We start from the raw sequence: 16,694 nt of genomic DNA on the forward strand, positions 1-16,694 counted from the left end.
TTAAGTTTTCTCGTTAACTGCATATTATCCTGTTTTGTAACATTTTCTGCAAATGTCTTTATTCTTCCACTGGTATTGTAGACCACACAGTTTTTTTTTACTCAGTATTGGGTGGCAATACACTTTTTCTCTATAGTCATTTTAGGCCCTAAATAGCAAAGAGCTAAATTAAACTTTTAAATGAGCTTTGAATGAATCCTGTCAAAAGTTTTTTTTTAATCGGATTTCTTTTTTTGACTGTCACATCAAGACGGTTCCCAAAATATTTCATCAACCTACGCACTCAAAACTCAAATTAAAAGCTAAATGAAAGTTATGACGCATCCAAGGGCCTCACACAACTTTTCTTACTTATGCATTCACTCCACTCACACCAGGCATTTGAAAGAAACAGCAGGGGACACAATATTTCCCTGGGTCTCCTCCCTTTGGAGCACACTTCCTGCCGGTTTCAGGATGTCAGTCTCAGTATTTTCCTTCCCTTCTTCAAGAGGAACACACACATGAATACAGACCCTGTGGCCTCATATCTTGTTTGTGATGTGTTGTGTTATTTTCTTGTTTTCCCCATTACAGCCATGTTTGCCCTTTTATATCAAAAGATCATTTAGAGTCAAAATATGAATATTTTAGACCTAATTTAACTGGAATGGGGCTAATTATACATTTCTTGGTGTCTCTTCTGAACAGGGGTGTCTTGAGGCAGTGCTTGCACGGCAGGGAGAGGTCGATGGCCTTTCCTCTCTGGCCCAGCAGGTTCTGGAGGAAACCTACATCAGTAGTCGTGTCAGTGTCACTGCCACCCAGCTCACTGCCCGCTACCATTCCCTGCTGCTCAACATCCAGGTCAGGCACTTTCTACTGTCTGCCGTTCAATGATCCATATATTATATCTTTATGCTCTTGACTTGCTTCTGTTTTTTTAAAAGAGAACTATTTTGATTGTAAATATTCCTTGTTTAGAGCAAGCATCAGTTCTTCCAAAAGACAGATATGTCTCCAATGATGACGTTTTATATTTTCATGTGTAAGGAGAATTTGTTGTTAAAGGTGTACTCAGAATTGATTTAAACTTAAATCAACAGAAATCTGTGAAATAATAACATCCCAGTCCTTTTTTGGATTATTTTATAACTACTTATGGATGTAAATGTCGTTGTATGACCTGATTTTTTAAAGACATAAGCATGTAGAGAGCACTGTGACCTATGTCACCAGCTGTTATACTCAATGTTTATGCTATCTACAGTCAAGCCCGAAATTATTCATACTCATGGCAAATTTTGACTTGAACTTCATTCAACCAGCAAGTTTTTTCTTGATTGGAAATGACACAGGCGTCTCCCAGAAGATAATGATGCGATGTACAAGAAGCATCATTGTGCAAAAAAATATTTTTCAGCTTTTATTTACATTTGAACAAAAAGTGGCATGTCCAAAATTATTCATACCCTTCTCAATAATCAATAGAAAAGCCTTTTTTGGCTATTACAGCAATCAAACGCTTCCTATAATTGCTGACCAGCTTTTTGCATGTCCCCACTGGTTTTTTTGCCCATTCATCTTTAGCGATGTGCTCCAACTCTTTCAGGTTGGAGGGTTTCCTTGCCATCACCCTGATCTTTAGTTCCATTCACAGATTCTCAGTTGGATTCAAGTCAGGATTCTGGCTGGGCCACTGCAAAGAACCACTTTTGCTGTGTGTTTTCGGTCGTTGTTGTGCTGAAATGTCCACTGGTGCCCAAGGCCAAGTTTCTCTGCAGACTGCCTGATGTTGTTGTTGAGAATCTTGATGTTTTGCTCTTTTTTCATGGTGCCGTTTACTGTGATTAGGCTCCCTGGTCCATTGGCTGAAAAACATCCCCAAAGCATTGGGTTCCCATCACCATGTTTGACAGTGGGGATGGTGTTCTTAGGGTTGAAGGCTTCTCCTTGAAGGATACATCATTGTGGCCAAACAAAACAAAAAAATTTGGTTTCATCTGACCATAAAACAGAAGACCAGAAGTCTTCTTCTTTGTCCAGATGAGCATTTGCAAAGGCCAAGTATGCTTTTGTGTGCCTTATCTGGAGAAGTGGCATCCTCCTTGGTCTGCGTCCGTGGAACCCAGCAGTGTGCAGTGTCCGTTGGAATGTCTGCCTTGAGACGTTGCCACCAGCAGAGCCCAGATTCACCAGGATGGCCTTGGTGATGATCCTTGAATTCTTTTTCACCTCTCACTATGCTCCTGGCCAGCATAGGTGTCACTTTTGGCTTCCTACCACATCCTCTGAGATTTTCCACAGTGTGAAATGTCCTGTATTTTTTTAATAATACTTTGCACTGTAGCCACTGGACCTTGAAAACATTTAGATATGGCATTATAGCCCTTTCCTGACTTGTGAGCAGCCACAATGGTACTTTGGATTTTCACATAGACTGTGACAGTTTGCAAAGGGTATGAATAATTTTGGACATGCCACTTTTTGTTCAAATGTAAATAAAAGCTGAGAAATATTTTTTCCACAGTGATTCCTCTTGTACATGGTCTAATTATCTTTTTGGAGAAGCCTGTGTCATTTCTGGTAGAAATAAACTTGCTGGTTGAATAAAAGTAAGAATAGTCAAAATTTGCCAGGGGTATGAATAATTTCGGGCTCGACTGTATGCTGAACAAAACTATTTTTATTAGCTATAAGAATGCTTCCGTTAATCAGGAAGTCCGGACACACAATACTCAATTTCCTGTTCACCAGAAGATCTTCCTGGAAAATATCCTCCTGTCATCATGAGTTAAGAACAGCCGACCATAAAGCCTTACAGTTTTAACTACTTCTGCGTTATGCCATCTCAGTGATGGATAAAGAAGTTGTGTGCAGTGCCATAGGGGTCTTTGCCTGAAGTGGGCACGGTTATGCTCTCTCACCATGGAATTTGCTCCAGTGAGAGTTTGGACTTTGTTTCTGTTACACCCCATTGAAGTAGCTTTGAGAGTTATGCCTGTGAGCCCAGCCTGTGTATACTCAGATCCAGCCTCTCTATTTGTCTGCTCCTCTGGGGGGGACTAAAGGAAAATCAATGGGGCTCCACTGGTCTGGGGCTAAGGCTGTAATTAAACGCTACAGAAGGCAATCTCACACCCGGCACCAGCAGTGGAAAAGCTTTGCCTGTGCTGCATTGATTTTAACACCTTCAGTAACACATCTGAGTTTACGTGCGACTCCGCCTCACTTTTTTTCTATGTCTCTTGTACCCTCACACCTCTTCCTTCCCCTCTCAAAATTGACTCAAGAATGTGTATACTTACAGTCATGCCAATGCATATGTATGCAGACACATAACATCCCTCTCATGCCATGGATGCCTGTAATTATACTGCGTCAAGTGGGGGCCATATGTGCTCGAGGTGGGAAGCTGTTACCTCTGTCTAGTCAGAAAAAGGTGTGCACTCAGCACTATCAGCTAATTGGAGCCTCTCACCACAGGATTTGCAAGTTGAGTGAATAATGTGTCAAACCTGCAAGAAACCCTCTCCATCCTCATGGTGTTATCGACTCAAAACCTCACTCAAGTGGATAATGCGTCAAAAAAATAAAACCCCTCTTCACCTTGTAGTGAAGCTATTGACATTCTGCAGATGACTGAGGAGGGGGAGAACAGATCTTTTCTGTTTTGATGGTTGATCAGAGAGATTTTGGTCCTTGGTGGCCAAAGCAAGACTACTGAGGCACATCACACTTTAAAAGAAAGAGATACAGACAATGTTTGCTGAATGTTCCCCTGACCAAATATAGCCCTTCTAACAGTTTTAACCCCTGAATCAAGAAGGCAGCAGGTGTTAAGTGAGGTTATGCACCTCTATGTTCAAGCTTGGATATAATGGGGTAGGGTAACACTGTCATGGGGTTAATTTCCAAGTTGAATAAAAAGCAATTATATACTGCCAATATAACCTCACATACAAAACCTGCTTTGTAATTTGATCTTCTTTGCACATTTTACTTACAGAAAATCCCTCCACAACAACAAAAACATGCAACAAATGTAAAGTGAGTTTTAGTGTCATATGTTGTACAGAATGTTGGGGATGCACAATATTGGATCTGTGATATGCCAACATTTTCTGACTCATATTTGCAGATTAAGGATGCCAATACCGGATGTGCAGATATTTATTCAGTCTCTCTTGTTGTAGAATTACATTTTCTTATGCCTTCTCTTATCGCAATGTATACACTCACGATATTATCATTATTTTCAGGACATCATCAAGCAGCTACAAGAGGAGCTGAAGAGCATCGAGGAGGCTGAGAACCTTTGCGTGTCTTTCACCGACTGGCTCAGCTCCACTCAGAAAAGCTTCACTGAGTTAACTGACAGTTCAGAACCTCTGGACCGTGTGGCCATGGAGAAGAAGATGAAAAAACTAGAGGTATTTATCTACCAACCATAATCCATAGTGTAATTTACTAGTGTGATTAGACAGTTTAAATTTCACAGTCACGTTTTTCGTCAATGAGGCATTTGGATACAAGGTGCTGTGAAGCGCTTTAATGCATCTCCCTGAACAGGTTGCAATAAATCAGCACAGACGTTGGGTATTACCATGGCAAATTGATGAGTTAGCAAGACTTCATTTTGTAGTGGAGAATCTGAGCGCAAACTCATTTGAGTCCAATATCCAAGCCAGCAAAAATGTCTGTGTGCATTCTTGTTTCTGCCAAGCAACATATGGTATCTGCTAGTAACATCAAGTGTAAAGATCATTTTGGCAGCTACAATATGCCTGGCCAGTAAAATATGCATGAACTACCTGTAAAGCTAACAAAGTGTTCAGTGTGCTTGTAATATTTGGAAGAAAAGAAACTCACTTTGTGCTCGGTTTGTCAAATAGGCATCGGAGAGAAGTAGCCCTGCTCCAGCATGCACAGACTGCAATGAAAAGAAAATAGCCTCTATCGTTTGCTTGGCATAGTTCATATCGAGTATTTAGAGGACTGGACGAGTATGTGTGTATCGATCGGCTCTTTTATGAAGACGAAGCGGATGCCGCTTTATAGGAAGCGTGGTTGCAGGGAGAGACCTCCCACTGTGAAGCAGAGGATGAAGAAGCGCCGGTGTCAGGAGCCTGCTGGCACAGACACTGTAATTGATGCAGTGCCCTTACCGCTTCACATCACGCACACATTCGCTAACACACACACACACATACAGACACACACACACACACACACACACACACACACACACACACATTTCTCTCCTCTAGCGCTTGCTTCATATCAAGTACTAACTAACAAGCTGCAGCAAACTCTCAAACCTGTCAGTCCTCTGTGACTCTTTTTACCACTGCCTTTCTTCATGTATCACTGGATCTCATTTTTCTTTGTCTTCTTTGCACACATATCCATTTACAGACACACATTTACAATACATCATCTGGTGTGGGCTTTGCAGTAATCCCCGTCTGGGATCGATGCTCTGTCTCTGCACAGGGACTGAAGACATGCTGTCACCACATGTGTCCTTCCAGCACTGCAGATAACACACAAGTCCTCCAGCACTTACTCATTCTCCTGCGGTGAGAGCTGCAGGGCCTTTCAATGAGCTGGGATGATTGTGCATTGACAGAAAGACCAGTAGTCAATAGCTGTGTCAAGGACCATTAGTTTGGATTTAGACTTCATTTTATACTGAGTTGTAACTGTAAAAGCACAAGTCATACAGTTGTGTTTGCCTCCATAAGATAGGGATGTGCAGTAACTTCATTAAGAGCTCTGAAAATTTAAGTGTTGTGATCTGATGATGGATTATGATGGTCAGTCATCATTAAATTCCTCTGTAGTCCTCAAAAAAGTTACACTCACTGGCTCCGAAGGAAATTGTTTACAGGGTTTCTTCTCTTAATTAATTCTGCCTCATCTTCCCCTTCCATACTTTTGAATATCACTGGCTTTTCATAAATTTAACCCCCCCCCCCCTTTGCTTTGTGGTGCACACATGGTTTCTCTCCTAAAGGTAAAAGTAAACAGGTTCATGTTTAAACGTCTCATTTGCTAAATGAAATGATACATGTTGTTGACATTAAAAAATGGCACTAGAACAAAACAGTTCTGGCTCAACAGTTTTAATGAGATCGCTGCCTCTGCAGAATACAATGAAATACAATAAAATTCTGTGCTGCAGTTTGCTGCAGTCCATACATATAAAGCAGAGCGACAACGACAGCAGAGTTAACTGCTGCACACAGGGTCACCTTACTCATGTCCTGTTTCTGTTAGTAGATAATTTAACTGATGAACGTGGTTGTCAGTGCCACCGTAGATGAATTGCAATAAATAATGGAGCCTGTGGACTGTTGCAGAATAAGAAACAGAATCAGTAGTAGTCATTACTTATGGCTGCTGGGTGCACAAGACACTTGACATGGATAATTGGGTCCGACATGATACAAGACAGCTCACAGAATATATGGCACACTGTATTCATGACCTCATATATAATGTTCAACAGATTGTCTACTCCTGTATCACAGTGTTAGTATTATTCAGTGATATATGAGACTAAGCAGGTTTTCAGCCTTCTATCAGTGGCTAATTTCATCCAAAGACAAATAGTGACACCAAACTGTGATTACAGTCATTCATTTGTCCCTCAAGAACAATTACATGCTAAACTGAACTGAACTGAACTGAACTGAACTGAACTGAACTAAGCTGTACTGTGATTGTGTTTTCATTCAGGTTTGAATGGTTCATCAAATATTCGAAAATGGATCTAAAATGCACAAATCTGATTCTGGAGAACTGTTTATAAACTAACCGCCGTTTTCAACAGAATCCTAGAAGAGATTTAATTCAACATGTGGACAACCAGTAGTGTTGTTAGGATGGATACTCAGTCAGGTGTGACATGAGAGAAGATGAGTCAATATGAAGTGGAGATCATGAGTCATGCGGAACAAAATCTACTGCAAATGGCAATTATCTCAGGCTTCCTTATTTTAGCTCACATGTTAACTGCACAGATTTGTGAGAGTTGAGATGTACTGAGTGTCTCATATTAAGGTCATAAGGCAGGGCTGTCGGCACTGTAACTGGAGTAATGAACGTGCCTGGAGCTTCATGTGAAGCAGCAAACATGAACGTGTGCACACAGACACAGGTCTTGTTATATTATCAACAGCAGTAGCTGGAGGTCTGAGGTTGTTGCAGTGTGAAGCCACTCTCTAGTCAGGCAATAATAGACTGATGATGAAAGCTAGATAGCGTCCCATCGAGTAGAGGTCTGCGTGTGTGTGGTGTGTGTGTTGTGGTTGCCCTGGAAACCCCTGCAGCTACTGCTGCCTGTTAAGGGTCCTTATAATTGGGTCGTCCTTTCATATTATTCACTGTGGTCTCTCCACACCTGACCTCCAAGTCCTCTCCACATCTTACCATGCAGGTGTCAGCCTACCTGATGGGTTCAAAGCCTTTCAAACACACCGTCAGGCTGCTTTGGGTGGAGGTGAAGGATAAAGAAATCAGTAATACTGTGTTTGAATGTTAACCTCAAAGTCAAGGAAACTACGATTTCCTCATCCATAGCGTATATGGTTCAACTAAATAATCAACTAATACAGAGGAGCAGTCTTCTACCCTTTTCTTCTTTAACTCAGCTTTTTGTAAAATACCCTGGTTGAAGCTCTTTTTTTTTTAAATAAAGTAATATTGATAACACTGTAGAGTCACCCATGCTGACATGTATATCTGCTCTCTCTTTCACTCAGACTCTCCAGTCTGAGCTCCAACATGGGCACAGCTTCCTGAAATCACTGCGGGAGCGGGCTGAGCAGGCAGCGGGCTTCCTGAACGAGGCTGGCGCTGAGAGTTTAGGGGGGGAGGTAGAGGCTCGTCTTGCCCAACTGGAGGAGCTCGCAGGTGGTCTGAGGCAGAAACACAGCTTTCTACAGCGGGCGTTACTGCTAGCTAAGGAGTTCCAGGATCGGTATAGGGCTCAAGCCCAGTGGCTGGTTGAGACCAGAGCTTTGCTCAGCACCCCGGTGGAGCCCAAGGCTGAACTGTACCAACGGAGAGCACTGCTGGCTAAGTATAAGGTAGAGCAGCAGCAATGTAATTCTCATTCTTTTCTATCAGACCTTATTCAGTTTTAAAATGCGACCCTGCAGAGTAAGGCATTAATGCCACGCTCAGTAATATTTTAATTTGGTGGGTCCAAATGGTTAGCAAGGCCTTGAATATTATTACCTTAATGGACCACATGGGTGTCCTTGCAGATCTTTGCCCATTAACTCCAGAACAAAATTGAATATACTTTACAGAACTACTGATCATTTTTCCAAAGTATACCATTGCTATTTATATTGGTAAATGCCTATGGTATGCTTTGGAAAATGGTTGATAGTACAGTAGAATCCATTGACAAAAATATTCACTTAAACATGCAGGAGTTAATATTGATCAATGATCAAATAGGTTCACACTAACTCACAAAACATACTCACATATACTAAGGATGGTCTTTACTCTGCATTGGATGATATGAAAGAAACATGTTGCATGTCTCTGGTTCCAGGCTCTGTTGCAGATGGTTCAGTCCCATGATGGATCCATCAGGTCAGTGGTGGAGAAAGGAGATGCTCTGCTGGCCTCTGTCCACTACCCGTCCATCAGAGACAAAATGAACAGACTTAAAAGAGACTACTCTGACCTCTGTAATACTGCCATGGTGAGAACCTTTGCTCAGAAAACAGTAATTATGATATACAGAGAGGAAAAAGTCTTTCCTTGCAGGAAACTTAGTAGATGATCTCGTAACCATCACACCTATGGATTACATGTAACTCTTTAACAATACAGACAAGATAGTTTACTGTTTACAACAAAACAAACATTGATTAAAGGCATGCAAAACTGTCTGTTTGCTGTGTGTGGGCTTACATCTTGTGCATTGTTTGGTCAAGGCCCATGTGGAGAATCTGGAAGGCCAGGTGAAGGAACAGGAAGCTTACCACAACGAGCTCCAGGAAGTGGAGCGCTGGCTGCTCCAGATGTCCAGCAGGATGGTGACTCCTGATCCCACTGTGGGCGGCAGCCTGGAGGCAGCCACTCAGCAGCTGGCCAGGCACAAGGTGACCAATCAGATCCCTTGATTTTCTGCTGTTGTTTGCTGAGTTGTGTAGCATATTATCCAGCTCAATCAATGGGCCTTGATTAGAATGCTAAATTGCTCACTTGTGTCTACTTTGACCCCTCATCTACTTGGTATTGCTGAGCAGTTATTTGTTTGTGTTATTAAAATGAAGGAGCACTTCACACATCTAGTAACGCTAAGCTTGTTGAGCAGGTCTGTTTAGCAAAATGTCTGAAGCTGTTCAGCCGTTACCATATATCTGTTTACCGTTTTGCTTTATAATCATTACTTTGATAAAACATCACATAACCCTTGGGAGGTTAAATCATACAATATGGTTCTAAGTTATTAGGATCACTAGTATCTGTCTGTCTGTCTGTCTGTCTGTCTGTCTTTAATAATGTTTTTCCATTAATTACTTGCTGGTAATGTTATTTTTTTTTTTCATGTAAGAGTGACGTATATTACATCAGGCACACAACACAGTGTAAAATGTTTTATTTAAAGCAAAGGTGTGACAAAATACATTTGTGGGAAAGGTATGCTCATTGTCATAACGGTCATAATCTTTTATCTTTCAAGGTCATTCATTCAAGCCTGTTCAATAACAAGAGTCCTCATTATGTGGAATCAGTCTTATCTGACCTCCTGTGGCATCTTTCTAACATGTTCCTATTTGTTACTTTGTCCACAGGCCATCATGGAGGAAATCGCGGGCTTTGAGGACCGCTTGGCAGCCCTGAAGGAGCGAGGAGCCCACCTGGTACAAGGCTGCAGTGACCGCGTGCAGAGCAGGCTTAGACAGCAGGTCCAGGCTCACCAGCAAGGCACCAGAGACAGCTACTCAGCCATCTGTAGCACAGCGCAGAGAGTGAGTGAGGAGGAGTAGATGGGAAGAGGGAGGGAGGGGAAGCAGACGAGGTGGAGGGGAAGGAGGAAGGAGGGATGGGAAGATGAGATAGACACGTACTCTTTATTGGAAGTAGTGAAATGGTTGTACACATTTATTATGTAAGACATGTAAGACATATTGGTGCTTTGGATGCGCGCACACTTGCATTGCCAGCCCCGAATGTGACCACACATGCATGCGCAGACACACACGCTCCCCACATTAGTGCTGTTAATATTCCAACAGCCTCAGCATCCACTTAATCCCAACCCATTCTGACACTTAAACCCGTCTCTCAAGACAGCCCTTCACTGCCAGTGAAGGGGGCACGACCAATTAAGGCTGCCAAAGTGGAGCTCAACAGCAGCCATACTCAGGCAGACCCCACCAGCCAAAATCACTGACTCAATCTCCCCATATTAATCTCCGCATATCCCCTGTCAACTCCCCTTTTTCATGCCTGAGCCAAAAATGGTCACACGCCACTATTCAGTAGATCTGGCGAGCCCTCTAATCCAGCCCCACTCTGTCATTTTGGCAACCTCTCCTCTGTCATCATAGCTCACCTCCCAAGACACCACCTCCACCAGCACTTGCACATCCAATCTGGCATTGTGTGATCCAGCCACACTTTACCACTATGCTGCTGGCTTCTCTACAACTGCGCCCCCAGTGTTACGAAGGCTGCCAACTGTGTCCCAGCACAACACAACTCTAATATCCTGCCTGCCATTTGCCACTTTGCCAACCTTCTAGCCTTTGCCAAATACACTGGGCAGTTTGCCAATACATTGCACCCCCCTTTCCGTCCCTCTTTCGGGCTCTCATATTAACACTGTCAATCAGACCTGGCTGTTTCGCTCTCCCCTGGAGGGCATGGACGCCTCCACATTCAACACCTGTCAAATACAACACTGCATAACTGCCTACTTGTTCGGGTTTTATCATTTGATGTGTCTCCATGTTTGATCATGCAATTCTGGCTTCAAAGCCATACCGCCGAGCAGTCTCCACCCACAGTGGTAACAGTTTTATTAATAGCTTTATATTTGTGTTTATAGCATGTGTGTGTTTTGCTGTTGGCAGCAAAGATTTGGAGACATTTTGGCTTGATTTCCTTAAAGGTTTACAATATGGAAGTCAAATTGTTCAATCCAGACGTATAGCACTGAAATGCATCTGTCCGTGTCTTACAGGTGTATCAGAGTCTGGACCATGAGCTACAGAGACATGTGAGTCTCCAAGATACATTGCAGCAGTGCCAGACCTGGTTAACGTCTGTCTCAGAGGAACCAGAGCCTCCTGCACATCATCCTCTCAGCCTGGAGGAGGCGCTACATCAGGTCAGTAAACCACAACCCTTTCCTTAACCAAGAAAGGCCTTTATGGACATCATAACTGATTAAATGCTTGTATTTCTTTTAAACACATTGTTACTGACCAGAATTATGAGCAGATATCTACATCTGTCAATAAAGTCATAGAATCATTAACAGACCCTTCTTTGGCAGGTGAAGCAGGAGCGGGCGCTCCAGGAACAGGCCAGCACTTACCTCCAGCTTGTGTGCTCGGCATGTGACCTGTCCGAGGGCAGGGTCAGGGACACCGCTGCAGATATCCAGCATGTCAAACTACAGGTCTGTTAGCTTTAACATAGACAGTTTCAGTGTCTACAGCTGTAGTAGGCAGCTGTTCTGCTTTTAAAATTGAATAGTTTGACAAAATAATTGAAGAATTAATTCCATTGTTTTTGTGTGTGTGCGTCTAGATTGAGGAGCGTATGCTTCTTTGTGAGGAGGTAGCAGACAGCTGGAGGGACATTGAGGAACAGAAGGCAGATCTGGAGGTCTTGCTGAGAGAGACAGAGCAGCAACTTCAGAACCTCATCAGGAGACCTGCAGAGCTGGAGCCCAAGATTGCACAGAACCAGCTGGACAAGGCACAGGTCTGTGTTTGCTTTGTATACTGACTTAGTTAACTCTACAGCAACTCCGTATTGTTGTAAAATTAATTCCAAATGTTAGACTCATCAAGTGAATTCACTCAAACTCGAGTTCTGTGTGACTGAATATTCATTATCTTTCCTGCAGGAATTCCTTCAGCAGATTAGGGAGAGACAGTCTGAGGTAGCCCATTTGAATGATGCCACTGGTAGGCTGACAGATGGGCAGGTCTCTCCTGCCCTGGAAGAGATAAGGAGACTAAGGAGAAGCTGGATGGACTTGGGCCAGCGGGCAGAAGAACTGGAGGCCCAGAGGGGGGAGGACATGCAGAGAAGTGGGGAGTACCAGGAAGTTGTTGTTGCTGTGGAGGAACTTTTCCACCAAGTATCCAGGGAATGGGACTACCTTGCCAGGTATCAAGCTTTTCTGTGGCGGTTGCTTCTTTTTTTTATGTGCATGTAGATTTTTACTGTTTATACACACAGTCCCTCTGGTCTTACATTTATTTCACTTTATTTCTGCAAAGACAATGACTGTATAACTGCAGAGATCAGATGTCCCATAACCTATGCCTATGCATACCTAGGGCGGACACAGAGAGCACAAGTGAGCATCTCGAGGCTCTGAGGAAGCTTTCATGTGACCTCGAGGAACAGAGAGCAACTCTAGAAGACCTCAGAGACCAGAGACAAGCTATTCTGCCTCGACTAAGCCTGCTGGACAAGGAGCTGGTCAAGCAACAGGTGGAGCTCTATTCTTGAAGCTCTTCATGTTATAGAAGAGTACTGTTTCTAGTTTTACAAAGGATTCTGCCTTTCACCAGGTGGGTCATCTGGAGCAGCGGTGGTCCCAGCTGGAGGCCCTGATTCAGCAGAAGATCCAGGACTCGGCGCAGACACTAGAGGATCTTGCCCGGGTTGAAAGCCAGCTAAGGGATGCCCGTGAGTGGGTGGAGGAGCAGCGGCCTGCTCTTACCTCTGCGCTGAAAACCAGCCCACCCCCCGATCTGGCCCAGAGTTTCCTGTTTGACCACCTGAGCGTGTGCGTAGAACTGGAGGCCCGTCAGCAGCTGCTGGGTCAGGCGGTGAGCGAGGCCCAGGCTGTGGCTTCCAGACTGGGTCTGAGTGAGAAGAGAGGCTTACAGGAGCTTGTCGAACAAGCCCAGACTGAGGTGGAGGCTCTGGGGGCCCGGGTGGCCCAAAGGAGGAAATACCTTAGTAAGGTAAACAGCTGGATTTTTGCACTGGATGTGAGGAAAATATTAATTATGTCCTTAAGGAATGAACTTTCTTCTGATCTGTTAAAAACATAGTGAAAACAGGAAACCAGGTAGTCCAAGAAACCAAATGTGAAATAACCCTATGTTATTAGTGATTAGACTTTGTGCTGCCAGAAGAATATTCAATTTCAAGCTGTTAAAAGTTTGTTAATCATTTTTTAATTTTTCCTCTCTAGGCCTTCACAGAGAGAACACAATTCCTTCAAGGCTTGGGAAGGGCACTGTCTTGGGTACAGCAACAAGAGAGGAAGGCTTTGATAGATGACCACATAGCGCTTCTCCCCGAGGACCTAGCCAAACAGGTTGCTGCTTGTCGGGGGGTCAAGAGTGGTTTACGAGCGTACCAGAGAGAGCTGGCATCTCTCTGGGTACAAGGGCGAGAGCTAGAAAGAGATGCCACTGACAAAGAGAGAGCAGAGACCCTGGCAAGACTTGAGAAGCTACAGGCAGCTTTCGAAGCCGCTCTCCAGAGGACGACCCAGCGTCTCACAGAATTGGAGAAAGCCTTAACCTCCCGGAAGTACTTCCAGGTCGACCTGGATAAGACTTGCCTCTGGCTGAGACGAGCGGATGCCATCACCTTCCCTGAAATCAATTTAAGCAACATTGACGACAGTTCGGAGTTGCAAACACAACTGTCTAACTTTCAGAATGTCCTGGAACAAGCTTCAGAGTACGAGAACCTTCTGCTTATCGTCCAAAGAATAGGCCAGGAGATCCTCCCTACTCTGAATGAGATAGATCATTGCTACCTAGATGAGAGGCTCAATGCTCTGCCTCAGCAGTACAACGCCATCCTAGCTCTAGCCAAAGAGAAAAAAGATAGAGTCCAGCAAATAATCTTAGAGCGAAAAGAGTTCAGCACTTTCTTTGATATAACTCGTAATGCACTGGAGGAGCTTCAGGAGCAGTTTGACAATCTGGAGAAGCAGACTATCAGTAGTAGAGAGGAGGAGCTTGTTCGTCTAATTAACGAACACAGAAGTATTGATGAAAGTTTATTCCATGTCAGCCCTGCTGTGAGGGAACTGCATGGCAAGAATGAAGGGTTTCTCAGTAGGGGTCAGCAATACAGAGCTGAAGAGACACAGCAGCTGGTCAGTCTCCATAACACGCTGAAAAGGACAAATGATCAGAAGATTAAACACTTAGAGGAATGCTTGAAAACACTAGTTGAACACGGTAGAGTGTCCACCAAGTTGGACTCAGAGTTTAAGTCCGTGAAAGAGAAGCTGGCCAGACTTAAGCCAGATACAAAACTAGGTGTCACAGATAAAATCACAAGTCTGTATTCACTGCTTGAAAGTCTGGATTGTGTGAGCTCTCAGGCTGAAGAATGTAATCAGCAAACTAAAGGCCTTCGCCTGAAGTTTGATCCTGCTGCCTTTCAGGAAACTACGCTGCAGCTTGAGTCACTGCAGTCTTTACGTTTTGAAGTAAAAGGTTTTGTTGAAGAAAGTGAAATGAAGGTCAGAGAGAATGAAGACTTCGCAGAGGAGACTCAGAAGATGTTGGAATGGCTGAGGACTATCAAGGATGAACTTGAAGTAGCGTTGACCCTCTCAGAGGTGAAGACTGCGAGGGTATATGAGGAAGAGTGCAAACTGAAGATCATGGAAGAGGAAGTGAAAAGTATATTGAGGATTCGAGATGCCTTGTGTAGCAGAGAAAAACAAAGATATTGTAGTAGGAAAGAAACTCTTCCTGCCCACATAGAAGAGAAACTAGGGGAGCTAGCAGAGCTGGGAGCTGAAGTTCAACAAGAAATGAGCCAAAAACAGGTACGTGGGTGTGTTATTTAAGAATTACAATCTAATCCTATAATTTTTATTTTTCACCGCCAACTTCGCATTCATGGCTCAAACCCACTGAATATTCGTAGTCTCCTCTTCTCCTGTTCTATCAATATTCATAAGCTTGGGGGAGCTGAAACATTTAAAAGGCAGTCCAAGAGATTCCATGATGTTTGAATAAGTACTTATGCTATTATTATTTTATAACTATTGTGGGGATTTAATGTGCTTAGAAAACCATATCTCAAATATCACTTTTACTGTATGTATTAAGTAGAAGTAACTAAGATTATTACACAAATGCAGACATAGTACTTTTCTGACCACATCTGTGTGATGAAATGTATGTTCAAATGAAGCAAAAACTAAAGTTAATTAAATCACCTTCTGCATATTCTAGTTGGCTGTGGATCAAGCGCTTTCCCTGGTCCAGAGGCACCACTTATCTCTTCAGTCCATGCAGACATGGCTGGACTCTGCTGCTGCCGTGCTCCAGAGGGGCATCTTGGGGGTGGAGCTTGAGAACCACACAGATTGTGAGCGAGACCTGGAGGAAATTTCAGCCCAGGAAAATAACTTCACATCTGGTTTAGGGGAGCTGAGGAGTTTGGGTCCTCTGTTGGAGGATTTTATTGAAGCGGGAGCGAAAAGTGGACTTCAAGAAAATGTCAATACAATGCAGCTGAGAAACACAGAGGTCAAACAGCAACTGGATGTTTACAGAGGGCTGCTTCAGAGGTGTGTATTAGTGTTAATGTGGAGCCAAGCAACATATGTATACCCAGCTGGAATGTGCAGTCCATATGATGCATATTCTGATAATAAATCCCCTAAATAGTAGTCTGTAATCTGTGTGATTTTCTCAGTTGTGCAGTTCTCTGGACCTCCTTCCAACATGAGAAAGACACACTGGTTGAACAGATGAATGACGCAGAGAGCAGGATGGCCATGTTCACTACAGCTAAAGCTGTCAGTATCCAGCAGGCAGAAGAAAAATGTCAGAGATACAAGGTGGGACACTGTCTTAAATTTATAAAACATTAAACATAGTGCAGTAAAGGATTATACAGTGTTTGTAGAAATCATCTATCTTAGATGTGCTGTGTCTTATGTGGCCATTATGTTTATATGAAATTCCAACATTTGTTCTTGGTAGCAGATGCTTATTAATATTTAAACAGTTGGCTGTTTGTGCATTATTCCCTCTTCACTTCTGGTGCGTCTACAAAGTTGTTTCTTTTATGGGATCGTTTTCATTTCCTACTGTATGAATATTTGAGAAGATATGACCTCTGCTGTCATCTTTTGGTTGCAGTCTCTGGCGGCTCACATCGACTTGCTGGAGCTGCCTCTAAATGCTTTGAAAGAAAACGCAACAGAGTTAGAGCAGATCATCTCTGAGTCCAGCAAAGCCGTCACCAGCCACTCCGTTTCGTCACTGTGGCAACGGTGGACAAGGCTACGCAGTGTGGCCCGAGCTCAGGAGAGAGCACTGGAGGACACTGCGAGGGAGTGGAGGAACTTCACTGAGAAGGTAAGAGAATAAACATTTGTTGGTGATGTTGTGTGGGTGTAGTGTTGTGTGGGTGTTTGCTCTGCATACAGAAGTGCACACTGTGCGTGTGGTGAGTGTGCTTCAATAATGAATATTTACAGTGTACACCAACCACTTTAT

General features: G+C 43.4%; 1 protein-coding gene across 6 annotated transcripts in view; it reads left to right on the top strand.

Moving 5' to 3' along the window:
• Window positions 1–16,694, top strand: part of syne1a (spectrin repeat containing, nuclear envelope 1a) — a 130,121-nt gene that overhangs the window by 69,578 nt on the left and 43,849 nt on the right. For all 6 annotated transcript variants that reach the window (XM_030404807.1, XM_030404806.1, XM_030404809.1 and 3 more), the window contains 16 exons: window positions 691–846; window positions 4,242–4,412; window positions 7,749–8,075; window positions 8,555–8,707; window positions 8,943–9,110; window positions 9,807–9,983; window positions 11,201–11,347; window positions 11,516–11,641; window positions 11,773–11,949; window positions 12,095–12,360; window positions 12,534–12,690; window positions 12,771–13,169; window positions 13,403–15,007; window positions 15,420–15,757; window positions 15,886–16,030; window positions 16,335–16,553. In XM_030404807.1, the coding sequence (XP_030260667.1) occupies window positions 691–846; window positions 4,242–4,412; window positions 7,749–8,075; window positions 8,555–8,707; window positions 8,943–9,110; window positions 9,807–9,983; window positions 11,201–11,347; window positions 11,516–11,641; window positions 11,773–11,949; window positions 12,095–12,360; window positions 12,534–12,690; window positions 12,771–13,169; window positions 13,403–15,007; window positions 15,420–15,757; window positions 15,886–16,030; window positions 16,335–16,553 (4,731 nt within the window). The remainder of the gene's footprint in view (window positions 1–690; window positions 847–4,241; window positions 4,413–7,748; window positions 8,076–8,554; window positions 8,708–8,942; window positions 9,111–9,806; window positions 9,984–11,200; window positions 11,348–11,515; window positions 11,642–11,772; window positions 11,950–12,094; window positions 12,361–12,533; window positions 12,691–12,770; window positions 13,170–13,402; window positions 15,008–15,419; window positions 15,758–15,885; window positions 16,031–16,334; window positions 16,554–16,694) is intronic.

This window comes from Sparus aurata, chromosome 22 (genome assembly GCF_900880675.1).
Source record: "Sparus aurata chromosome 22, fSpaAur1.1, whole genome shotgun sequence".
In the NCBI taxonomy this organism is placed as follows: domain Eukaryota; kingdom Metazoa; phylum Chordata; class Actinopteri; order Spariformes; family Sparidae; genus Sparus; species Sparus aurata.